Source organism: Triticum aestivum, chromosome 2D, assembly GCF_018294505.1.
Source record: "Triticum aestivum cultivar Chinese Spring chromosome 2D, IWGSC CS RefSeq v2.1, whole genome shotgun sequence".
NCBI lineage: Eukaryota > Viridiplantae > Streptophyta > Magnoliopsida > Poales > Poaceae > Triticum > Triticum aestivum.
The window spans coordinates 333,227,708-333,254,387 of NC_057799.1; the positions used below are offsets into that span (position 1 = coordinate 333,227,708).

Consider the following 26,680-nt stretch of genomic DNA (forward strand, 5'->3'; position numbering starts at 1 on the left):
TGAACGTAGAGCTTATCACACCCGATCATCACGTGGTGTCTCGGCACGATGAACTTTCACAACGGTGCATACTCAGGGAGAACACTTATACCTTGAAATTTAGTGAGAGATCATCTTATAATGCTACCGTCGATCTAAGCAAAATAAGATGTATAAAAGATAAACATCACATGCAATCAATATAAGTGATATGATATGGCCATCATCATCTTGTGCCTTTGATGCCCATCTCCAAAGCACCGTCATGATCACCATCGTCACCGGCGCGACACCTTGATCTCCATCGTAGCATCGTTGTTGTCTCGCCAACTATTGCTTCTACGACTATCGCTACCACTTAGTGATAAAGTAAAGCAGTTACATGGCGATTGCATTTCATACAATAAAGCGACAACCATATGGCTCCTGCCAGTTCCCGATAACTTGGTTACAAAACATGACATCTCATACAATAAAATTTAGCATCATGTCTTGACCATATCACATCACAGCATGCCCTACAAAAACAAGTTAGACGTCCTCTACTTTGTTGTTGCAAGTTTTACGTGGCTGCTACGGGCTGAGCAAGAACCATTCTTACCTACGCATCAAAACCACAACGATATTTTGTCAAGTATGTGTTGTTTTAACCTTCTCAAGGACCGGGCGTAGCCACACTTGATTCAACTAAAGTTGGAGAAACTGACACCCACCAGCCACCTGTGTGCAAAGCACGTCGGTAGAACCAGTCTCGCGTAAGCGTACGCGTAATGTCGGTCCGGGCCGCTTCATCCAACAATACCGCCGAATCAAAGTATGACATGCTGGTAAGCAGTATGACTTGTATCACCCACAACTCACTTGTGTTCTACTCGTGCATATAACATCTATGCATAAACCTGGCTCGGATGCCACTGTTGGGGAACATAGTAATTTTAAAAAAATTCCTACGCACACGCAAGATCATGGTGATGCATAGCAACGAGAGGGGAGAGTGTTGTCCATGTACCCTCGTAGACCGTAAGCGGAAGCGTTATGAGAACGCGGTTGATGTAGTCGTACGTCTTCACGATCCGACCGATCCAAGTACCAAACGCACGGCACCTCCGAGTTCAGCACACATTCAGCTCGATGACGTCCCATGAACTCCGATCCAGCAGAGCTTCGCGGGAGAGTTCCGTCAGCACGACGGCGTGATGACGGTGATGATGTTGCTACCAACGCAGGGCTTCGCCTAAGCACCGCTACGATATGATCGAGGTGGATTATGGTGGAGGGGGGCACCGCACACGGCTTGGAACAATCAACTTCTGTCTTTGGGTGCCCCCCGCCCCCGTATATAAAGGAGCAAGGGGGAGGCCGGCCGGCATTGGTGCACCCCAAGGAGAGGAGGAATCCTCCTCCTAGTAGGAGTAGGATTCATCCTTTCCTAGTCCTACTAGGAAGGGGGAAGGGGGAAGGAAGGAGAGGGAGAGGGAGAGGGAAAGAGGGGCCGCCCCCCTCCCCTAGTCCAATTCGGACTCCTCATGGGAGGGGGCGCGCCACCTCCTGGGCTACTGCCCTCTCTCTCCCCTCAGGCCCACTAAGGCCCAATACTTCCCCGGGGGGTTCCGGTAACCCCTCCGGCACTTCGGTTTTCTTCGAAACCATCCGTAACACTTCCGGTGTCCGAATATAGCCGTCCAATATATCAATCTTTACTTCTCGACCATTTCGAGACTCCTCGTCATGTCCGTGATCACATCCGGGACTGCGAACTACCTTCGGTACATCAAAACACAAAAACTCATAATACCGATCGTCACCGAACGTTAAGCGTGCGGACCCTACGGGTTCGAGAACTATGTAGACATGACCGAGACTCGTCTCCGGTCAATAACCAATAGCGGAACCTGGATGCTCATATTGGATCCTACATATTCTACGAAGATCTTTATCAGTCAAACCGCATAACAACATACGTTGTTCCCTCTGTCATCGGTATGTTACTTGCCCGAGATTCGATCGTCGGTATCTCAATACCTAGTTCAATCTCATTACCTGCAAGTCTCTTTACTCGTTCCGTAATACATCATCCCACAACTAACTCACTAGTTGCATTGCTTGCAAGGCTTATAGTGATGTGCATTACCGAGAGGGCCTAGAGATACCTCTCCGACAATCGGAGTGACAAATCCTAATCTTGATCTATGCCAACCCAACAAGTACCTTCGGAGACACCTGTAGAGCACCTTTATAATCACCCGGTTACGTTGTGACGTTTGGTAGCACACAAAGTGTTCCTCCGGTATTCGGGAGTTGCATAATCTCATAGTCATAGGAACTTGTATAAATCATGAAGAAAGCAATAGCAATATACTAAACGATCGAATACTAAGCTAGCGGAATGGGTCAAGTCAATCACATCATTCTCCAATGATGTGATCTCGTTAATCAAATGACAACTCATGTCTATGGCTAGGAAACTTAACCATCATTGATTCAATGAGCTAGTCAAGTAGAGGCATACTAGTGACACTTAGTTTGTCTATATATTCACACATGTACTAAGTTTCCGGTTAATACAATTCTTGCATGAATAATAAACATTTATCATGATACAAGGAAATATAAATAACAACTTTATTATTGCCTTTAGGGCATATTTCCTTCACCCACAATCTCAGGGGACGCGCCCTGGGGGAGGGGGGGCAGGGCGCCCCCTGACTTGTGGCCACCTGGTGGGTCCTCTCCTGGTATTTCTTCGCCCAGTATTTTTTTATATATTCCAAAATAATTCTCCATAAAGTTTCAGGACATTTGGAGTTGTGCAGAATAGGGATCTTAGATTTGCTCCTTTCCAGTCCAGAATTCCAGCTGTCGGCATTCTCCCTCTTCATGTGAATCTTGTAAAATAACAGAGAAAAGGTATGAGAATTGCACCATAAAGTGTAAAACAACCCATAATGCAATAATTATCAACATAAAAACATGATGCAAAATGGATGTATCAACCCCCCAAGCTTAGACCTCGCTTGTCCTCAAAGCGAAAACCAAAATCGATAATCATGACCACATGTTTAGATATAGAGGTATCGATGAAACAAAATACAGACATGAGGGCATCATGATCATCTTTAGAACATCAATATATTTTCATATAACTTCTCGTGCAAAAGTGATAATTCGTTCACAAGGTAAAGTATGAACCATAAACTTCATTGAAAACTAACAAACTATGATCTCAGTCATTGATGCGATTGCAATTTGTCATAATGTCAGAAAGAGTCAATGTAAGAGCTTTTATTTAGCAAGTTCACATACTCAACCATCATTTAGTCTTTCATAATTGCTAACACTCACGCGGTACCTATGAGATCAAAGCTTCAATCAGACACATGGAAAGATAGGGGCTTATAATTTCGCCTCCCAACCATTTAGCATTTTGGGCTCTAGGATTTTCCTCGCTGGGATTCTCTTGAATCTGTGGGAGGGAAAATGAGTTTGTTATACAATCTATATCTTAGTTTGCACGGAGTAGACAAACGGATGAGGTTGAAGTGGATGGCTATTATAGCAGGTGGAGCAAGCCCAGGGGCTGAAATGACCATTGGAGGCGCACTCACAATGTCAACATGACACATGGCAAACAGTCAGATTTCAAAGCAACGCTCTCACCTGGTCTGTCTTGCCGCAAAAGACATCCGACTGTGCTTGAGGCAAATGTGCTAGAGAGGACTGAATAATAACATCTCGTACTCAGAAGCCAAAAGCCTTCATTGTACCACTCTCAAAGTCTTCGCTCAAAGATTTTAGGTTTGGATTGATCACACGCTAGAAGACTTCAATCTAACATCACTTTGACCCGCACTGATAGTACGGTTTGCCCTATTGACTCAAATAGATGCAAAAGAAACTAGTAAACAAAAGTCTACGCTTCGGCTTCTCTCTCCATGAGTAACTTCATTTGCTTCAATAGGCATCCGATATTCTTCAATGTTATCATAATAATTTTAGGGGTCATAACTCTTTGTCAAACAAAATCCTCAAGGACTACATCTATGTATACTAACAAACACATTAGTCCTTCAACTGTTTTGTCCATATAATCGTCCAAAACTCTCAGGGGGCACAAGATGCACTTAAAATCCCCCCTTTTAGAGCATTCAATGACACTACAGTTAAAGCTTCATAAGGTAAAATAATGAGTAACAATAGCGAGGATTTTGGCTTCACGGCATAGAAGGCATAGCCCCAAGTTAAAGGTTTATCCCCAAGCCATATATCCTCTCAGAAGTGCGTAGTTCAACCATCTCCAATTATGAACTTACCCTACTAAAGATAGCAACCTTAGTCCTCATCAAACCCTTCCAAAAGGATGAGTCATTCGGCTGGCCGTAGCTTGGGACAAGGTCTTAGAATGTCAACACTCGTTACACAATAACTATACACACACCCCATCCTCCTCCTCCTCGGAGGAAAGCCGGTAAAGCCATTTACCAAGAAATACATTTATTCTTGATCTTAAGGTCCACATAGACCCCCTTGGTCATTAGCTCGACCCAAGCTATCCCACCTCGCAAGACGATACCTGGCCTTATTCTCACCACTCTGCCAAAAGAACCAAGAGTGATAAAAATCCAGTCTTTTCCGCACCCCAATGGATACTTCAAAGAAATAAACATAGGCACTTGTAAGCACTGAATTCACGAGATCCAGCCTACCACCATATGACACCAGTTTGCTTTTTTCCAACAGTAAGTTTCATTTCAAGCATGCCCTCAATACATTTCCACTGTTTAGTCGTTAAGTTACGGTGGTGAATTGGTAACCGAGATAGCTAAACATGGGTTGACCAATCTCAGTTGCTTATAGTTATTCTCTTCTTCTTTAGCGCATCCAAAGCAGAAAAAAATCACTATTATGGAAACTAATTTTAAGCCATGACAATTGCTCAAAAAGCCACAACACCGATTTCATATTTATCACCTTGTCCATATCACGCTCCATGAAAATGATCATGCCATCAACATATTATAAAATGGAGACCCCCCGTCCACTAGATGTGGGATCAACCCTCCTACCTGAACGTTCTCCTTGGCTCTACAAATGAGGAAATGAGGACCGCCAACATATCTCCGACAATATTGAAAAGCATTGGAGACAGAGAATCTCCCTACCATAGCCCTGTGTGAGTCTTGAAATAGTGCCCTATATCATCATTGACCATAACTCCCACACTAGCTCTATGAACAAAAGTCATATGGAAAGCTCGAATTAAACAACATTAAATTACCAGATTGTTCTATTAAATTGAAGAATCATAATATAAACATCGATGAGGACGGTGGTAAATAAGCAAGAACATCGGTATAACACGACATTACTAGGCGCACTGCGTGTGCCCACGTCACGCGTTCCGTGGGATGTCATCTTTTGCGCTGTCATCACGATACGATGGGCATTGCGCCACATGTTATGTGGCGCAATGCCGGTTGTGCTGTAAGATCGTGCTCCACATGCACACACACGATATCTTACACGGCAAGCAAATTTCTCTGCCAAATATGAATAGGATTTATCGCTACCCTCAACCGAACAACACAATGGGATCATGAAACATGAACAGAATTTATCGCCACGCTCAACCAAACAATGCAGCAGGCCACGAGAGATCGGTAGGCCACGAAGTGGAAATTCTCTGCTCCATTCTCTACTGCTCTCAATCTGATCAAATCAAGCTCATCAGACCGACAACACAACTCAAAAGGGCACAACAAAGAGAGGAGGAAAATGAAACGAGAGGAGGTGAGAGTACACACAGGAGAGTGAGCGAGTGAGAGAGGCAGGAGGGGGCAGAGTCAAGAGGAACAACTACAACAACATCAAGACCGAGAGACGGAACGGAGAACGGCACCACCAACACAGACACAGCCCGACCAAAGACAGCAGCCAGCAAGCCTCAAACCTCGCATCACCACCTCCATCCCCGTGGCAGCAGCAGCAAGCCACCAGCCGCCGCCGCCGCAGCAGCAGCACCAGCAGCAGCGTGCCTCTCTAACCTTCCTGCCGCCGCGAGAGGAGCTCGTCCCAGCGGCAGCACGTCTCAGCAGCGGCGCCGGGAGACCAGCTGGAGATCGGTTTCTGCAGCACCTGCCTCCTCTCCTCCTCCGCGCCAGGGGGAGCGCGCGCGTGCGCCAGCCAAGGTGAGAGCTCGCTGTCCCCGGCCCAATCCCCCCAGTCTCGATCCGCGCCCACGCGCGCCCGCGACCGGCAATGGCGGAGCGCGTCGCCTGCCGCCCAATGGCGCCCCCTGCCTCGCTGGAGAGGCTCCTGGTTGGTGATTCGGGCGTATGGAAGTTCGGATTCGGGGGCAAAAACCCTAGTTTCCGGTCGGAATTCTGGTGGTCCGTGTTGGATCAAAGGCCAAGCTGGGGATTTAGTTTTAGTGGCGCACTGTCGCGGCGGTGCACGTTTGGTCGCCCGGTGGACTTTCGGCGTGGCTTCTCTGCTTGCTGGATATTTCCTTGCTTTGTGCGTGGAGATGAGCTTGGAAGTTTGAATTTGGTGCGAAACCCTAGCTTTCTTTACCAATTGGGATTGAGGTCGCGGATTGGATGAGAGGAGCTCGATTCCATCCGAGCTGCAGAAATAGCTTGAATCGTGTTTGGTCACTCAGTCGATGCCCTGTGATGTGGCTTCTGACTTAGTGGAGTTTGAATTGATTACTTAAGGTCTTCAGCGCAAACCCCCCCATTTTACTCATTTCTAGGAATTAGGAGAAACTGTGTTGGAATCGAAGGAGCCTGTGATATCTCTGGTTTGAAGATATTCCTTTTCGGTTGTAGGCATAAGCTCAATGTTGCTCAGGCGATAGGTGATCCTGGTTTGAGTTCCAGGATTATTATTTAAATTTCTGGGTCGGAATTGAGTGTAAGGTTAACTCTACAAGCGCAGTGTGCAGAAATGCAGCGTGATTAGATCAGGGGAACTTGTGTTTGTGTTATTCTATTTTAGGTCTTGTTTGGAATAATTTATCCTTTTTTTTTGCTGACCTGCATACCATTTCAGTATAACCAGTAACACAATTCTGTTTCTCTATATATGATTATTTAACAGTGTTGAGCTCATGATGCAAAAACAAATGTCTCTTGTCCTGTATTTCCATAAATCGTAGTTTTTTTGTTCAAAGTTCATCACTACATACTTTGTCTGTTTCAATAAGTTTTCTTGGTGATGTTTTACCTGAATCCAGAATGTAGCAAGTTCATTTTGCTACTATATTAGATCACTTTTGTGATTTTAAGTGCATTCACAAATTTATATCAGAAGGAGTTTATCGCTGGTGTGTGTGCGCGCGCGCGCGAGTGGGTGGTGGGGTGGGGTGGGGAGGGGAAGGGGCTGCTAGTTAAAGTTCTACACTGATTCACTATTCTTGGATAATCCCATGGTCCATTGACATTTTTTTTCGTGCTCTTCTTGTTACTTTACACTCATACTTGTTATACTCCTAACTCAGATACTTGTTCTTTGCAGTAATTTTTGGTGAGTGGGCTGCATACGTAGATAAGCAGGACTGGAGGAAGAGTACAATATTCTCTGGATATCCAGTTGTAGATAAATACATTCTGGTTCAGTTGTATTTACATGGAATCTCTTTTCTGAGAGATGCCAACATCTAAGCCACCATCGGTGCCACCGGCACCAAGCCTGCAACCATTACCATCATCTGCAGTACGACAGAACAGTCGTATTGACCTTCGTGAGATCAAGTCCAAGATTGTTAAGACGATTGGGCCAGAACGAGCAAAGAAGTACTTTCAACATCTGGAGAGATTCTTATCATCAAAATTGAGCAAGAATGAGTTTGATAAGCTGTGTCTTGTGGCACTTGGCCGGGAGAACCTCCCATTGCACAACCACCTCATCCGTTCCATTCTTTTCAATGCCTCTGCAGCGAGTGGTCCACCAGCAATTAATGCATCTAAGATGGCTGAGGATGTCACCAATTCAGAACATACAATGGTTCCGCATGTCTGGAATGGTGACACTTTGAGCAAGCATGTCAAAGACAAGCACTCATTGAGCAGAAATGCGAACACATTAACGCAGCATTCATCACTGACTCATGGTGAGACTATCAATAGGGAGAATGGTGCTCCAAATTTGATTGGTTTGAAGAGATATACACAGCTTCGGCAAAGTGAGCATGTGGAGCCATTTACCAAGCGATCATGTATGGGGAAGGCACCATTGAATTTTCATGGCTCTCTACATAGCAATGGACCTTCTGCTATAAATGCTAGAGAATCCTTGGGAGAAGAAATTACACAACATGCTCAAGTTCCAGTGCAAGCTCCAATTGGGATTCAGTTTGGCTCTGCTAATTTTTGCCAGGCTAAAAAACCTTCAGCCATTGCTTCTGTCAGTTCAGACAATAGCTCTATTTGTTGTTATGACCTTGGTGAACTATGTGATACTTTGTCACTTAGAAAGAAAATGGAAAAAACAGCACAAATGGAAGGCTTGGAAGGGGTCTCAGTAGAGTGTGCTGATTTGTTGAATAATGGAGTTGATGTTTTCTTGAAGCAATTGATTGGATCTTGTGTTGAGCTTGTTGGAGCAAGGTCTCAACATGGTAAACTAAGCCATGCGGCATTGAAGCAGCAGTTGGGCCGTAAGATAGTAAATGGTGTATCACTGCAAAATCATACCCATGTGCAGGGTGGCATTATACCTCCAGGGACCAAGTCAATCTCAATGCAAGACTTAAAGGCAGTGTCAGAGCTAAACCCTAGTCTGCTTGGGGTCAATGCATCAGGGCTACTTGAAAAGATCAATTCACATGACTAATTGGATGGAGCAAGTTGGGTTTTTCACATTGCAAGATTGTACCAACTTGATGGTGTCTCTTGCTTCATGGCCTTTGTATTCAGGTCATAACTTACTGAGGGTGGTGAAACCTGGAGAAGGCAGGCAGACTTTCTAGTTTGTACAGTATGCTGATAATGCTGTATCTAATATCCTGCACAAATTTTGAAATAAGCAAAGTTCTGATTATCTTCTAGAAGGCTAGAGGCTGTATAATAGACCCATCCGTTGTCTGCATCCAAGCACCAGTAAAGAGGCATAAGTGCTTAACAGAACTATGGTGCAGGGCTCCAAATGAATTGATGAGCCATGACTCTGTAAGTGTTCTGCACCAGCATGTGCTTTTCACTTGTTACATTTTTAGAATGGATAGAACAGTATCTGATCATTTATTTGCAGCCAGTTTTGTTTCAGTATTGTTAGGAATAGAAACTATCTATCAAGAATATCCAGAAAACAGTTATAATGTTCTTGTCTGATAAAATTCCTTCTACATCAGAACTTCTTTTTTTCTACATCAGAACTGGAGGGAACCATGTTAAGGAACAAATTGGCAGATGTTTATTAATGCACAGAAGTTGTAAAATAAAACAGTGGGAACACCATTTTGTTTAGCTACCCTTATGTCTTGGTTGTCAGCCCTGCTTTTGTTAGATCTTTATTATTTTTCTGTTCGATAGAGTTTATTTAGTTTCGAGGGCTTAATACTGCAGTTATGCTGGTGTGGTTCTGCAATTGGTACTTGGCTGTTTTCCTTGGATGAAGTTGTAACCTGTGCTAAACTGGCCATTTGTCAAGAACAGGAGGTATTCACTTTTAAAGTGGATAGGTGCATAAGATATCAATAAATAGTCATTAAAACACAATTAAAAGAACTACATAAAACTTTGTATGAGCTCTGTTTTAGCAACCAAATTAAATTGAAAACTAATCAAACCATTGTAGTAGCGGGAAGGTAGAACTTACCAAATTGGTAATTAATTAATGTTAAAAGCTGGCATGTATGTATGCATATGAACTTTACTACATGTGTACCAAATGCTTGTGTATGCATCAGGTGTTCCCTGTTGGCTAAAGATTTAAAGTCAAAATTGTGAATCTTAATATATTATTTAGCTTCTTACTTCATTAATATTCAGCCAATAGATGATCTACAAAGTTACAGTATCTACACCATCTTCTGATGGAAGTTGCAGTCACTGCATGGTTTCATTGATGCTTAGGCCCTGTCTGGGAGTCGCTATTCAGGCTAGGAATTCGGAATTGGTATTTGGTCTCGTCCAATGCAACTGTTTGCATGGTCGTGGAATTGTGAACTGGAAAGCATCCCAAATACTGCTTTGTATTTGCAACACTTGCGCACCCGACCCCGCGTTTCCGAGGTCGTAAGCACCGTATTCACTGAAAATCACCCGTCCTTGCTTTCCCTCCACCTTTCTGTCTCGTTGTTCTCGCCACCAGGACCTCCGCCCCGCTTGTCCTCCCCGCTGCCTTGCTCTCAGGACACCACCCGCCACCGCTGGAGTTCCCCGTCGACAATCGCCGCTTGTCCCCCCCCCCTCCCCCCGCCGCTGCTTCCACCTGTTTCTTGCCAACGGTTCCCTGCCCCCGTCTCCACCGGTTTCCCCATACCTTCTTCCCCTCGAACGGTGCGACCTCTATGGCGGGATCGATCTGTGCGTGGCAATTCCCAGCGCGGGAGCCAGTGGCTGGTGTCGGAGCTGGGCACTACATGCCTCGACATATAGGAGCCTGTGTGGCAACTCAAGCTGCACCTGGACAGCACGTACTGAACCTCTGTCGCCACAAGGGTGGCATGTTTCCCTGTCGCTGCCGCTCTTCAGCACACCCAGCCCTCTATGCTCTAACACTTCGGCCATCTTCTCCTCCTTCTACATTGGCAACCACCTGTGGGTGTGGTTTCTTCTCTCAAATTCTAGGATCCAAAAAAAGGCTAGCATTGAAATCCCAAACCACCACCAATTCAGTCAGTATTGGAATTTTGAGGCCCAATTCAATTCGTCCTGCCCAATATCACATCAAGACGGACCCTTAGGTTTCTTTCTGCTGCCTGATGAAGTTCTAAATATGTTATGGACATTTTTTGTTTATCTGTTCAACCATTTCTATGGTTTGTTCCTGTTCTCATGGGATGCGTGTTAATAAATGGAAATGTTTATTCTCCAAATCTTGTTGTCCATGCATGAAAGCTGTTCCTTACCCAGGTTGTGTAACGGCCTCTATGCGGCCTCACGACGAGAGCGGGAGAAGAGATAGATGAGGGACTTCGATATTTTCCGGGGAAGGGGAGCCTTGGCGCAGCGGTAAAGCTGTTGCGTTGTGACCATGAGGTCACGGATTCAAGTCCTGGAAACAGCCTCTTGCAGAAATGTAGGGAAAGGCTGCGCACTATAGACCCAAAGTGGTCGGACCCTTCCCTGGACCCTGCGCAAGCAGGAGCTACGTGCACGGGGCTGCCCTTTGACAGTTATAACAATGCTTCCTCTTATACAGAGGTGCTAGAGCGAAAAATGCGCAAAGTGCTTAAAAGGAAGTATGAACAATAACACCTAAACAAATTGAATTGTCTTTTATGAAACTAGTTACCATAAGATCTAAATTTCTGCATCTGCCATATGCTCTGTACTGCTGTCATATTTTGTTTTAAGCACTTTGCACCTTACATAGGTAATTGGGCAGCTTATTCTGTAATCTCGGTTTAAAAGGAAAACCCGGTGAAAGTCGAGATTACAACACACCCTCATGGCTATCATAGAACATGGAAGCCTATTGCAGGGCACCCTTGGTCGACCTGACCACTAACAAGGTCTCGACACAAACAACTACACAATTCAACTGCCGGCACCAACCAACATTGTCATTGGCATTGCACATCACTTCCAAACTGATGACTTCAAGTTCACCTCGGATAAGCACCAACTTACTGAACATAGCAGGTCACACCAGAGCAACAATGGCCCCAGCAAACAGTCGACCGACGCGTTGAGGACAAAGGCAAGTGCACTGACCTAGTCCGGCGCATCAACCAGAGAGTGCCGCCCTTGAAACCACCCTTCGGGAGTCATTGTTGCCGCCATGCCTCTCGGCACGCAGCTCTGACTTGTGGTGGGTAACAAGAAGAGACACCCAATTGGCACACTGGACCGTTGACATCGAGAGGACAAGTCGTGAACCAACTCCGTTCCCAACCATCGCCATTGCCACACGAATCGCAATGCAGCCAAGTAGCAAGCCACCATTCACTGGCCCCTCCATTCCGCGTCAACTCCAAAGACGAAGCCTCCAAGGAGGGAAACGACGTAGTGTGTCACCATCATCCGATTCCTGTGAGCAAACAGCTTGAGTAAATCATCATGATAACGCCTTCATGAAGATAGTCGCTGTTGCCAACTCCAGCCATGAGCCGGAGGCAAAGGTTTCGCCTGGCATTGGCCCGGAACTACTAAGCACCAAATCCTTCACCAGCGGCAGCCACCCCCACGCATTACAAGATGCCAGCCTGCATGAGGCCTGCTCGGATCCAATGCCATAGAACCCACCCTGGACGTTTGGATGCCTCTGGAGCAGGTCATAGCAGATCACCACCCTCACGTTCTCAAGTGTAAACCACCGCCTGCAAGCTGCCAGGGGATGGCCTGCTTGCCTCCATTTTTTTCCGACAATGGGTGGATTTTATTGACTCGAAAGGGAGCATGAAGGGGATATAAACACAAAGAGCACACACCCTGCCTCTGCATGACTAGGATGCACACGTCCAACACCAATTCGCGCACACAAAGAATAACGCTGGCAAAGAGCAAGGTCATACAAGAGTGAAGCTATGCCTAAGTGAAGGAAGAAGAAGAACCCCAAAGTGATCAAAACAACGATCGACGAACTACAACAATGGGCATCTACACCAACCGTCTCTTGACATCTGAACAACAACGATAAATGTTCTCCTGCAGCAACGCCTCTAGGAAGGGATCGACGCTCAAGCGCCGCCATTGCCGGATCCAACCATCGAAGGTCAGATCCTGAGTTTTCACCCTGAAGATCAAGTCTGAGCAAATCCGAGCAATGCCTCCAACAAGGTAACGATGCAAAAACACTGCCGTTGTCAGGTACTCCCTCTGTCCCAAAATAAGTGTCTTAACCTTAGTACAACTTTGTACTAAAGTTAGACACTTACTTTGGGACGGAGGGAGTATAACCAACTAGGGTCAGACCTAGGGTTTTCACCCCAGAGCTTGAGATCGGGTACTCGGGAGGCACACCAAATCAAAGTCATCATGTCTGTAGCCACCACTTTTCGTGATCCCAGCAGATACATCCGTAACACTGCCTTCACATGAGATGTCACGCAAGTGAAGACCATGACTGCACAAGTTGACAGTCGAGCCGTAACAAGAGCCATTCGCCACCAAAGGTACCAAACGACGAAGACGTCACACATGCGACAAAGTGATGACGGAGGAAGGTCACCGGCACCGCCAAAATTCCAATTCTCGTGACACTCCGGCAGTCCCGCTCTGTCCCCATGCTCCGCCGTGCATTATGGCTTGGCAAAACACATTTGTCATTGCTGCTGGATCTGAAGGTCCAAGACCCTCCAGGCCGTTGTGATGACTGCCTAGCGCAGGACCATGGTGCCATCCGTGCGCATGAGTGGTGTACCACATTGTTGGGACGCAAAAAACAGCCGCTGCCACCCACGTACCTGCAAATGTGTGTGATTGCAGCCACCAATGCCTCGCCACCAGAGACCGCCGAGCTTGCCGGAAACACCGACGCCACCGCTGCACAGCCATACCCTCTGCTTCAAGTCGTCGCCCATAGATCACATCTCGCCGCCGAAGGCTACCAGAGCAGAGACCTCCCTGTTGGCGCCTTCATCGACTAGTGTCGGGGCTTAGCCCGGCCACCGGTCTATAGCAGTGGCGAGGAGAAGGTAGGACGGGGAGGTCGGAGGCGGTGGCTATTAGGATTCGACCAGCTGAAGCGACGTTCAAGGACGAGGGGGTTGGAAAAAAGAGGGCTGGTTTGGCTAGCCGCGCCTGTGCCGAAGCGACGTGGGGAGGTCTTTACTCTTTTTTCCAACTAGGCAGCTTATAGTTAGCAACTGAAATTATGGCAGGTTTCTCTTTCCACAGTGAAACATCAAGTCTTTGTTCCTTGCCACCATGATCTTCATCATTCTCTTATATTCCTAGTTCAATGAGGATGGCTTCATAGCTGAAGCAGCACAAAGTTTGTGGAGGAGCAACTCCACCTTGCTGCTACAATGTGTACAGCACAAGTGTTGAAGGAACAGCTTCAACGTGCTGCGCTAGATATCGCTCTAGAGGCGAATGTAGGTTGATAGGGCAGCAAGAGTTCAATCCAGAACTCCTAGGGCACAAGATCTACTCCAAGATCTTAGATAAGAACAACAAGTTCTATTATAGGTAGGGGTACATAGTCTGCCTCCAAATTAGAGGCGAGGACCTCTATTTATAGGGCTTTGGGAAGCCTTCACATACTTCTACTTATAGCTGGAATACTCTAGAAAACATTATGTAAGTTTCACCATTCTACTCATAGCTACTCACAACTAGAAGACTCTAGAAAACAGTAGATAGGATAGAAAAGAAAAGGAAAGAAATACTACACTAGAGTGGAAGCATCTAGAAGTAGCCAAACAGATCTGGCATGTGTTTTCTTTCTTCTCATCTAGTGTTCCTCATCATTCTCCCCTGGTTGTTTGGAACTCGCCCTCGAGTTATCTTCATAGAGCGCTTCTTCTGGATGGTAGAGAGTCAAGTCCGCAACATTGAAAGTGTTAGAGATACCCATGTCACTTGGAAGATCTATCACATAAGCATTATCATTTATCTTCCTCATGATAGAGAAGGGCCCATACCTTCGCTGCCTAAGTTTCCCTTTAACACCTAAAGGCAGCCTCTCTTTTCGGAGGTAGACCATCACCTTATCACCGACTTGGAATGATTTTGGCCTCTTTTTGCAATCAGCAAGTTGTTTATATTTCTGATTTTGTGCTTCCAAAGCGCCGCGAATCTCTTCAAATAACTCGGTGTAATTATCAGCAAAGGACAATGCTGATTTTGAGTTTCCCCTTGATGGCAGCTTCACCAGGTCCACCACATGTGTTGGAACTTTAGTGTAGACAATGGAAAAAGGGCTCCTTCCTGTGGATCTATGCTTGGAGTTATTATAGGAGAACTCTGCAAGAGATAAAGCCAAATCCCATTGCCCCTTTCTTTCTCCACAAATGCAACGGATCAGATTACCCAAAAACTTGTTCACCACTTCCGTTTGTCCATCTGTTTGTGGATGAGCAGTGCTAGAAAATTTCAATTCAGTGTTGAATTGCTTCCACAAAGTGAGCCAAAATGCAGCAAGAAACTTGCTATCACGGTCTGAGACAATGGACCTTGGAACTCCATGAAGTCTGACCACTTCTCGAAAGAATAGGTTTGCCACATGATGAGCATCCGTTGTCTTGCAGCATGGGATGAAATGAGCCATCTTAGAGAATCTATCCACGACCACAAATACAGCATCACTTCCTCGTCTTGTTCTTGGCAAGCCCAAGACGAAGTCCATAGAAATGTCCTCCCATGGAGCAACAGGAACAGGCAAAGGCATGTATAACCCTGTGTTCTGGACTTGGCCTTTGCAGGTCTGACATACGGGGCACCGTTGAACGAACTTTCCAGCATCTCTCTTTAGTTGTGGCCAAAAGTAGCGAGCTTCCAGGTTAGTGATAGTCTTGTCCCGTCCAACATGGCCACTAAGATCACTTGAATGGAGCTCTCTAACCAGCTTGTCACGTAGAGAACTTCTTGGAATGCACAAACGATCATTTTTGAAGAGATATCCATCTTGCATCAAATAGTCATCACCTAATGGTTGGCCCCTTGCGTGCTTTACCCAAACATGGCCAAAGCCTTCGTCACCCTCATACAACTCCTTTATTTGACCCATGCCCGGAAGTTCAGCTTCAAAAGAAGTCAAGAGGCATGCACGACGACTCAAAGCATCGGCCACTCTGTTAGTTATTCCAGATTTATGCACGATGAGATAGTTAAACCTCTCAAGATATGCTGCCCATCTTGCTAGCATGCGGTCAACATGTTTTTGATTTCTAAAATGCTTCAAGGATTGATGGTCGCTATAAACAATGAACTCTTTAGGCAGCAAATAGACTTCCCAAGTTTTCAACGCTCTGAAAACGGCGTATAATTCTTGCTGATAGGTACTCCATTTCTGTCTAGCTTCACTTAACTTCTCACTAAAGAAAGCAATGGGCTTCCTTTCTTGAGATAGGACAGCTCCAATGCCTACTCCACTTGCATCACACTCCAACTCAAAAGTCTTGTTGAAATCAGGTAGTACCAAGACAGGAGCTTGTGATAGCTTTTGTTTAATCTCATTGAAGCTAGCTTCAGCTGCTTCTGCCCATTGGAACTTTCCTTTCTTCAAACACTCGGTAATTGGTGCCATGATAGTGCTGAAATTCTTAACAAATCGCCTATAGAAAGTTGCAAGGCCATGAAAGCTTCTTACCTCAGAAATGGTCTTAGGAGTTGGCCATTCTCGGATTGCTTCAACCTTAGAATCATCAACACGAATGCCGTCACATGTTATGACGAATCCTAGGAAAAGAAGTTGTGTTTGCAGGAAAACACATTTCTTCAAGTTGACGTAGAGCTCATTTTCCCTTAGTACTTCTAGCACCTTCCGAACGTGATCAAAGTGTTCATCCTCATCCTTGCTATAGATCAAGATGTCATCGAAATAGACCACAACAAAGTGGGATAAGAAGGGTCTAAGGACTTGATTCATTAAGTGCATAAAGGTACTTGGTGCATTTGAGAGTCCAAATGGCATGACTAGCCATTCAAACAACCATTCCTTTGTCTTGAAGGCGGTCCTCCATTCATCCCCGGGTCTTATACGGATTTGATGATATCCACTTCTTAAATCTAGCTTTGTGAACACTCTTGCTCCATTAAGCTGATCCAACACATCATCCAGACGGGGAATAGGGAATCTATACCTTACGGTGATCTTGTTAACGGCTCTACTGTCCGTACACATGCGCCAAGATCCATCTTTCTTTGGCGCGAGTAGGGCTGGTACAGCACATGGGCTAATACTTCCTCGAATGTGCCCCTTTTGCAACAATTCCTCCACTTTCTCCTTCAATATACCATGCTCCTTTGGGCTCATTCGATAGTGTGGAAGATTAGGAAGACTTGCTCCCGGAATTAAGTCAATTCTATGTTGAATTCCTCTCATCGGTGGCAAGCCATGTGGCTCCCCAAGTATGTTCTGAAATTCTGCCAATAAACCACGTACCTTTGCTGGAATTTCAACAGTCAGGTGCTCTTCTCCCTTTACAACAAGTGCAGCACACAAATCTGCCTCCTTCAAGTCTTCCATAAACTCATGAGAGGTATGGGAGATAGTTAACATAGCTTTCCCCTCCTCCTTAGAGGTATTACCTTAGGGTTTGTTTGGTAAGATAATGATCCTTCTCTTGTTCCAAATGAAAGAGTAAGAATTTTCGTTGCCCTTGTGTGTAGTATCCACATCAAATTGCCAAGGCCTCCCAAGAAGAACATGGCTGGCATCCATGTCAACCACATCACACAACACATTTGAGCGATAATGCTTACCCAAAGAAAGTGGCAGGTTGCATTGTTTGGTGATCCTCATATTCACTCCTTTCTGGATCCATCCAATAGTGTAGGGATTTGGATGATCATGGGTTTCAAGCTTTAAATGGTCCACCAACTTCTGGGAGATAAGATTCTCGCAGCTGCAACTATCAATCACTAGTTTGCATACCTTGCCATTCACCGTGCATTTGCTCTCAAATATTTTCTTCCGTTGTGTGTCATCGAGTTGTGGTGTGGAACATAGGACACGCTGGATCACACATACCACCTCTTCACCTTCTTCTTGACAAACCTCTTGTCCGTCTACATCTTCAGATTCGTATTCTTCCTCATCGCTTTCACCATCATGGATAGTCGTGTTAACAAATTTCCTTAGTGGGCAGCCGCTGGATATGTGTCCCTCTTTACCACATTTATAGCACTTTGGGCCTTCATTTGCCTTACCCTTGCCTCTAGTTTGCTTCGGGATGGGCTGTTTGTCTTTGGTGGAGTGGTCTTTTCTTCCACTCTATTAGGTTGGCTCCTAGATGAGCCTTCGGTATGAGGATATGGAGGATATGGAGCCTTAGTTGTCTTTCTCATCCTCACAAACCTCTCGGCCTTTAAGGCTAGAGCTTGTGCTTGATCAATGGACCAGATTTGTTGCATCATCAATCGATCTTGAATAGCATCATTGAGACCATTGATGTACCTTGCAACTTGTTGCTCTTCAGTTTCAGCAAGGTTGCACCTCACTTGTAGCCTTAGAAACTCCTCCGTATAATCTGAAACAGTCCTATTTCCTTGAGCACAATTTTGAAATTGGATAAATAGGATCTGGTCATAATCAGCGGGCAAAATCTCCCTTTCAAGAGGCCTTTCATTTGTCGCCAAGTTCTAACACGAGGTTCTCCTCTGAGCCTGCGCTCCTCTTGAACGCGATGCCACCATGCACCGGCTCCTCCTTTCAGTTTGTATGCGACCAAAGGAACTCTACGATCTTCCGGAACCTCCATGACCTCAAAGAAAGTCTCCACTTCATATAACCAATCCAGGCACCCTTCAATGTCAACATTTCCATTAAAACTTGGGATCTCAGCTTTCACCTTGTATGTATCTCTTGCATATGTAGGGTTGGGTGCTCTCCGATATGCGTAGAGATTTGGCTCTTCAAGGGCATCATCATATTCTTCACCTTCAGAAGCCTCAACATAAATTGGCCTTCTTGAAGCACGTTGAACAACATGTTGTCGTGGCGGTCTTGCTCCAAGATTACCTCTCCTTCTTTCTTGATGAACATCTTCCTCTTCTTTAGATGAATCTCCTTCATTGGTAGCGGGGGGACACCCTTTCTTATCATCTCAACCAGCTGGTCAAATCTCCTATTAAGATCTTCATGCAGCTCTTTGATTTATTGTTCAGCAGCATCCATCCTCTTCTCCAATTGCTCCATTGCTTGCTGCAACTTACTCTCGAAGAGGACAGCAAGAACTAGTATGGGTCAACGAGGCTCTGATACCACCTGAAGCAGCACAAAGTTTGTGGAGGAGCAACTCCACCTTGCTGCTACAATGTGTACAGCACAAGTGTTGAAGGAACAGCTTCAACGTGCTGCGCTAGATATCGCTCTAGAGGCGAATGTAGGTTGATAGGGCAGCAAGAGTTCAATCCAGAACTCCTAGGGCACAAGATCTACTCCAAGATCTTAGATAAGAACAACAAGTTCTATTATAGGTAGGGGTACATAGTCTGCCTCCAAATTAGAGGCGAGGACCTCTATTTATAGGGCTTTGGGAAGCCTTCACATACTTCTACTTATAGCTGGAATACTCTAGAAAACATTATGTAAGTTTCACCATTCTACTCATAGCTACTCACAACTAGAAGACTCTAGAAAACAGTAGATAGGATAGAAAAGAAAAGGAAAGAAATACTACACTAGAGTGGAAGCATCTAGAAGTAGCCAAACAGATCTGGCATGTGTTTTCTTTCTTCTCATCTAGTGTTCCTCATCAATAGCTTAGGCTTTGGCAAAAGGATAATCAGCATTGGAAGCCATGGTAAGTGACTCTGATACTAAACGTAATGCGCCCCAGTACATTTCAGGGCAAACATCGCCGAGAGAACTGTGGGGCGATGACGGCTGTTTTAGTGTAGGGATGATACTATAAATGAAGATAAATATTTACATTGTTTCTTTCTGGAAATCACAGCAATTGCTTCTTTACTTCGAAATGTTTGAACATAAAATGATTGGAACTGCATAAAAGCAAATATGGAAGATAGTAATTAGTCAAAATGGAGTTTTTGAAAATAATTGTCCTAAAATCTGAGTTAATGCTGCTGCCAAATGCTCTGATTTACTGCTGTCACGCCTGGGCACCCAGCTATTCAGAATTTTTATCTTTACCCACTCCTGTCCCTACTATCAGGTTTAGGTTTTGCATTTTATTGTTTTTTGTTCGCCGAGGTTAAATACTTTCTTAATAGTTAGTGCTTTTTATTATAAGTAGTGTGCTGTTTCTGATCGAAGTATCCTGAGGTTGGCATGTGCATTTACAATATTTATTCTGGAGTTGCAGCCATTCCTTTTTCCTTTTTAGTTTTGCAGGATGATTCCCATGATTCCTATCTACTTTAGTGGTTTGGGGCTACTTGAAAGCAATGGCTGCTAATTTCTCATCTTATATTGAATGTTGAAGTTGCAAAAGTCAGGATAACATTACCGTTTTGTGCACTTAGTCCTGCATTGTGATGGAAACGAGTTCTAGTGTTAGTATTTGCAACTTTATAAGTAGTGTAACTGAGACTAGTTATTTCTTGAGATTGATGTAATTAACTGGGTAAGCTACTGTTGAAAGATTGGTTCTTTGCCTGAATACCTTTTTCCTGCTCTATGTGATGTATAAGGGTATATTTCTGCGAGTCTTTTGTGTCTGAAATGGTAAAGAAGTCTGCTTGTGAAGCCTAATATGTTTGCCAACATTTTTTGAAGCCTCCAGGAACCCATGCTGATGGCACCAAATCTGTAAATGGGCCAACATCAAGGATCTGCCAAAGTCGTGTTTTATTGTCTGCGGCGAATGTATCTGGCAGAGGATGCAAAGACGGCACAGAGCAGAATTCGGTCGCTATTTCCCTGGAGCTGGCTGCCTATTGGAAAGAAGTGGAAGGGCCTCTTATCCCCATGGTACAGATGATGGGTTTTTGGTCTCTATTTACCTCCTGACCTGACAGTTGCAAGAAAATTGCAATCCCAGTTGTACGTCCCGTGGAGCTTTCACATACAGAAGAGATGCAGTAAGAAGCCCCCCCGCCCAACGATCAATACTGATACTGACTGCCGTGCAGGCGTCCTCAGAGCTGTACAATCATTGTAATATGTGTAGCATTACTCTAGCGAAATCATCCGTGCAAAAATGTGTGCCATCAGTCATGACCATGCGCAACACGAGTGCGGAAATTTCACAAATCTAACATGTGTGGCATCAGTTGTGACCATGCCTCTCAAACGGCCCTCTGTGGTAGGAAATATGATGAGACGTAGTGTTTCACGATCACGAGGAGGTTGGGCGGAAGATGCAAGTTTCCCCAGGTTATGTTTGGTTCTGTAGCCCTGAACTTGTATGCTTGGGCCTCACCCCTGCGATCAACTTTTGCTTGGATGGATAGATGTTGTCGTAGAGTGTCAATTATTGAGGCTCCAGCTGGATAGTGTTGGACTGCCCCACCAGTTAGGATGCTGATGCATCTTGATGGAATGGCTGAAAATGACTCTCTTGTCGTTCTCTCTCTATCATACAGAACCACGGACGGCCATTGCCTACAGCCAAATTGACCTGCTCTCTGGTCCTTTCTTTTGAGTGTGGCCAAAATACCCCCCTCCCCTTCCGGCCTTTACCTTGCCGTTTGTGCGTTCAAACATTTTTGTTATAGCATCATGTATTCGACATTTGGTGACGCATTGGGAGAAATGAGCTCGTTTGCACACTAGAGAAGAGAAGAGAAGGCGTGATTCATCATGTACATATGCAATACCTTTCAGAGAGTATGAGCACGAATGCTAGGATTTCCCAGCCAACCAACAAGCACCAAGGTTTCATTCAAATCCGCACCAACAACAGCAACAAGCAGCGCATCAACAATGAACGCGGCGATCGGTCCGAAACAAAAAAAATCAACACATGGAACACAAACGGACCAAGGAAACCATCGTATAAACACTCTGACACTCGAGGAACCATGATCACAGCATATTCAATGCCGGATGCACCCAGGATTGGTCGATCAGCAGAATCGGGCCGAGGCTGAGCAACTACTCCTTGAAGGACATGGCCGTCTCGAAGGCCCCTACCAAGGCCTTCACCCTGCTATTCCTCTCCTCCAGGAGCTTGCTTTTCGTCTCCTCGATCACGTCGTTGCTCTTGGGATCATCCTTCCTCCATGACTGAGCAGCTTCAGTCCTGCCGCTTGCCTTCGTTATAGCGTCTTCTGTCTCCGCCGCTTGATCCAATTCATCGGCAACCTTTGCAATGTCGGCATCCTCTTTCTCTGGCTGCTCCTTGATTTCCTCCTCATTCTTGCCTTGTTGCTGAGTGTGCGGCCCCTGCTGATCGCGTCGAGGTGAAGCAGAAGCGGAAGCGGAAACAGCCATGTCAATGGGTTTCAGGTCCACAGGGTCAGGAAGCTGCTCCTGCAACTGATCTTCGATGGACGGAGTGGTCAGGCTCTCGGATTCCTCAAACCGCATCGATGGCTCGTCATCTTTCTCCTTCCTGGTTGTAGTGGATGGCTCCGCTGCCCTCTGAGGAGCACCCCTTGGCCTTGAGTTTGCGTTGGCACCACCATTTGCTGCTGCTTCTCTTTTCTTTGCCGCCGTGCCTGGCGCGCGTGCCGAGGACAAGGGCAGAGGCTTCCCACCTCTCAAAGCCCCCAGCGATGGCGATGACGCCCTCTGGATGCTCGGCTTTGGGGACGCCACCCCTTTGCCAGGGGTGGGCCTTGGCGAAAGCTTATTCTTCAGCAAGGTAGAAGACGAGTTGGCGGTGTCCTTGAACGAACTGCTGAGCGGCCCAGCGAGCGCATGAGGCCGCTGTGAGTTGGCGGTGACTTTGTCGGATTTCGCTCTAGCCAGAGCCGGCTTTGAGGCTGGCTTGCTGCCATGAATGGATGGGCCTGAGCCGGACATTGTCCGTGAAGAGATGGACCGGCCAGCGTGTGACAATGAGGGACGGCACATGTCCGGGGAGGCGGAAGGAGCCGCCGCCGCCGCAGCGGCAGCCGAAGGACCGAGCTTGCGATCTGGGGAACTCGGCACTGACCTCGCCCGGCGCGCGCCGTAGCCGGAGGAGGAGAACTCGCTGCTGGAGGGCTTGAGGTTGGGGGCCATCCTGGTGGCCCTGTCCCTGCTGGGATAGAGAGGCCCCTTCTTGGATGTCGCCATTGGTATATCCCTAGATCAGCTCAGCTGCGCTGCAGAAGAAGCGGCACCGGTGAGATGGGCTTGCACCTGCCAATTGCATAAATAAACCAAGTAAAAAACTTGCCCCATTATTGTACGAACACGATGAAGCTGAGAAAATAAGAAAATGTGTCAAGAATCCAATCGTGTTGTTCTTGGTGTGACATCTAATCGCCGGCTCCAGCAAAAAGAGCAAGGGGATAAAAGAGACGACAAAAATAAGCTTATCGCCAAGAATTCTCGGTTAAAGTATTTGATTGATGGCGCAGGCTCCAACAACCCGCGATTCTTTCCTTTCCTGGTTTCTTTTCTAGGCTCCATACCAACATTTCAATCAGCCCTAAAAATACATGAAAAACATTGCCATTTACTACTAATCTAGAACCTCCGTCCGTACCAGCTACCTTTAACGTCAATAATTATCATAAGCATAACCTCGCCAGCAAATGCAAGGAAGCTATCAAACAAGAAATATGTATGACAAGAGATACATACACAAAAAAAAATCTGCAGGATTTAACAATTTCTTCCTCTTTTCACATCATGTGTCAGTACGGCTACAATTATTCCCTGCGGCATGGAAAGGAAGAACCGAAGAATACCTGTCTGTCTAGAAACCCGCTCACCCACCCATCTTCATCAGAGTCACGGACAGCAACGACCAAGGGAAGAACAAACAAGGAACCGGCCGCCATTACTGACAGGAAGTAGGAAGCAACCACTAGCAGCATGTAGGAGAAGGAGACTCATACATACCTGGAGGAGGTGGAGGTGACCGTCCGGAGGAGGCGGTGGGTCGATCTGGGGATCCTCCGGCTGGGCGATGGGGGAGCTATTGTGGCCCAGATGCGGGGGCGAGGGCGAGGAGGAAGGAGGGGAGGGGAGGAAAGTTAACACCATGGCCGGCCCACATTTTATGCCGCGATTTGGACGGTAGCTGTGCGGGTGGGAGAGAGCGCAGCACGGAAGGAGGGGAGGGGAGGAAAGTTAACACCATGGCGGCCCTCATTGCCTGCCGTGTTTCCTTAAAATAGCCACGCACAGCCGCGTAGGCACCCGAGGAACACAACGGAACGGCTCATCTTGGGCTTTGCCCTGGACCTGGACCGCGCCTCACAGTGGAAACTCTCTTGCATTAACTGATTTTCCTTTTTCTTATACCAATGACGATCTGGTCTTCTTTTTTAGAAAAATCGTCATAAAATAAAATAGAGATTGCCCAAGTCACAGCACTGGATTAGGAAGCTGAGGCCATGGCCAACGCGCTCAGGGGCGCCGACCAAAGAAAAAAAATTGAGAGGGGGCAACAATGTATGGCCATATTCATTCATGAATTAACAAAGCAATCGTCGATGCAAATTCTATACCTATATATATGTATGTATGTATATATATACCTGCTAATAAAGTAAGGTGTGTTTCTCCGATTTTTTCATCCGTTCACCGTCAAAATAATTTTTTTCTATCCAAGGTGGTACTAAACTTTTGTACGTCTGTCTGTTAGCAAAGGAAAAACAATTTATGCAGAATTACGTTCATGGGCCGCGCGCCCTGTGGCCCAGTAGAGCCAGCCCATTTTTTTCTGCCCACGCAGCAATAAAAATCCTATTTCCCGCACACTACGGCAAATAGTTCGAGGTACGCACATGGCGCCCAAGACTGGGCCGCCCATTTTTTTCTGTTCTGCGTTTCAATTTTCCCTTTTCTGTTTCTTTCTCTTTTTGTTTCCTTTTTTATTTTTTCCATTCCAAGTCTATTTTTTAACTTTTTCTGCAATTCAAAAAAAAAGTTTGTAATTTCCATTTTTATTCAAAATTTCGTAAAAAGTTATAAATTACGAAAATGTGTTCCTATTTTTAAAAATGTTTGGATTTTTTTGTCGTTCCAATTTTTTTTCAGAATTTCCAAAAATTATTCCCATTTTTTAGAAAATGTTTTTATTTTTCACAATTGTCCAAGATTTTAAAAAAAGTCCTAAATTTGGAAAATATTCTTGTTTTAGCGATATGTTCAAAAATTGAAAATAATATTTGCATTAAAGAAACACATTTTGTCAAATTCTTCTGAATGTCCAAAACACGTTCCCGTTTTATAAAAGTGTTCACAACTTAAAAATGTTCATTTTTTATAAAAGGTTCATGTTTTTAAGGAATGTATGTGAAATTCAAGAAATCTTCCGTTAAATTTTTTTGTTCTTCTTTTTTGGAAAATGTATGGAATTTTCAAAAAACTGTTCCTAATTTGGAAAATTGTTCATGTTGCCAAGTATATTTGGTAGTTCATGTTACGAACTCCAAAATTTTGTTCCTATTTCGAAAATGGTTGCACTCTTAAATTTTTTGCCATTCCGATTTTTTTTCAAAATTTTATAAACTATTCCCATTTTATAAAAACGTGATTGGGGTTTTCAAAATTTGTTCAAGATTTTAAAAATGTTACAAATTCGAAAAATATTCTTGTTTTTGTGATATGTTCAAAAATTAAAAATACTTTTTGCATGAAGAAAAACATTTTCTAAATTTCTTCTAAATGTTCAAAACATGTTCCCATTTCCAAAAATTGTTCACAAATTAAAAAAATGTTCATATTTTTATAAAAGGTCATGCTTTTAAGAAATGTTTATGAATTACAAAAAATTCCCGTTCAAACTTTTTGTTCGTGTTTTTAAATGTATGGAATTTTGGAAAACTGTTCGTAATTTGGAAAATTGTTCATGTTGCGAGGTATATTTGGTAGTTCATAGTTATCATTTTCTTAAAGTAAAAAAAAAGTTTCGAATCTCACGTTGCATTAGATTCTTAAATATTCACGTTGACCATTGGTTAGCAGGACGTGTTTGTTTGAGTAGCTAGCAACATGTGGTTAGGTCTTTGAGGTAGTGAGTTCGATCACTCCCATACTGGGCCTGCTCCGCATCTGGCATATCGAGCTAGGTCGGCTTGTTCAGAATAAGAGACACCATAAATTATTGACGGCGGTAGCTTCCATGTGCCAATAAAAGAGTATGCTGGTTAATTATAATTGAAAGAAATTGTGGACACGTGCCAATAAAAGAGAATATACTGGTTTGGCTCTAATTGAAGGGCACCATGTTGAACTAGAGAATATAGACATGTGGGGGTATTGATCCATTCTTATATTGAGCTAGAGGCCTGTAATTTTATTATCCCATTGCAACGCACGGGCATGTGTGCTAGTTAAAATCTAAGCACATCAGGTAGGGTTGGTTGCCCCCTCACATATATAGGCACGGCCGTCCGAGTCGCCAACAACCCACGATCCAAAATCTCAGATCATGTCTCGTCTATTAAGGACTCTCCTTTTTTGATCGGCAAAAAACAAGTGCACAGGTGTGAACTCAGCTCGGCTCATTCCCACAACCCACGACGCGCGCGCGTAGTGACGAGGTGGGTGGTGGAGGAGGAGCATGCGAAAACCATTGTTCTTCGCAAGCTCCAATAGCATGTGAAAGAGAATCCCTTATAAGGAGGTCCAACTTCTTCTCTACTAACGGGGTGGTACTAAACTTCCCACTGAATCCCTTGCCATGATACCTACAACAACCTTAGAGATTTTTTGAAATTGTTGGATGGGCCTAAAACCCATCCCATATTTCAACAATCCCCCATCAGATCTCGAGGGCTCATTCTGTCCTCCGTTCCAAACACTGTTTTGATATACTAGTATTTTAGTGAAGACGTGTTAAGGTTGAACTCCACCTAGA

The 26,680-nt window shown here is 45.0% G+C and overlaps 2 protein-coding genes across 9 annotated transcripts; one reads left to right on the plus strand and one right to left on the minus strand.

The window, feature by feature from the left end:
• Positions 1 to 5,691: 5,691 nt before the first annotated feature.
• Positions 5,692 to 21,187, plus strand: LOC123053017 (uncharacterized). Of its 4 annotated transcripts, none has more exons than XM_044476390.1 (4): positions 5,692 to 6,164; positions 7,495 to 9,146; positions 9,543 to 9,635; positions 20,491 to 21,187. In XM_044476390.1, the coding sequence occupies exon 2, from the start codon at positions 7,627 to 7,629 to the stop codon at positions 8,809 to 8,811; it is 1,185 nt and encodes a 394-aa protein (XP_044332325.1). In that variant the 5' UTR covers positions 5,692 to 6,164; positions 7,495 to 7,626; the 3' UTR covers positions 8,812 to 9,146; positions 9,543 to 9,635; positions 20,491 to 21,187. The 4 variants fall into 4 exon arrangements, with proteins under 4 accessions (XP_044332325.1, XP_044332327.1, XP_044332324.1 ...); XM_044476392.1 differs by having other exon boundaries at positions 20,498 to 21,187; XM_044476389.1 differs by lacking the exon at positions 9,543 to 9,635.
• A 359-nt stretch (positions 21,188 to 21,546) lies between these two features.
• LOC123053018 (nucleolar and coiled-body phosphoprotein 1) lies at positions 21,547 to 23,968 on the minus strand. Of its 5 annotated transcripts, none has more exons than XM_044476397.1 (3): positions 23,713 to 23,964; positions 23,559 to 23,590; positions 21,547 to 22,967 (listed from the first exon to the last, which is right to left on the minus strand). In XM_044476397.1, the coding sequence occupies exon 3, from the start codon at positions 22,936 to 22,938 to the stop codon at positions 21,811 to 21,813; it is 1,128 nt and encodes a 375-aa protein (XP_044332332.1). In that variant the 5' UTR covers positions 22,939 to 22,967; positions 23,559 to 23,590; positions 23,713 to 23,964; the 3' UTR covers positions 21,547 to 21,810. The 5 variants fall into 5 exon arrangements, with proteins under 5 accessions (XP_044332332.1, XP_044332330.1, XP_044332329.1 ...); XM_044476395.1 differs by having other exon boundaries at positions 21,547 to 23,004; XM_044476394.1 differs by lacking the exon at positions 23,559 to 23,590 and having other exon boundaries at positions 21,547 to 23,004; positions 23,713 to 23,968.
• Between the last annotated feature and the right edge of the window lie 2,712 nt (positions 23,969 to 26,680).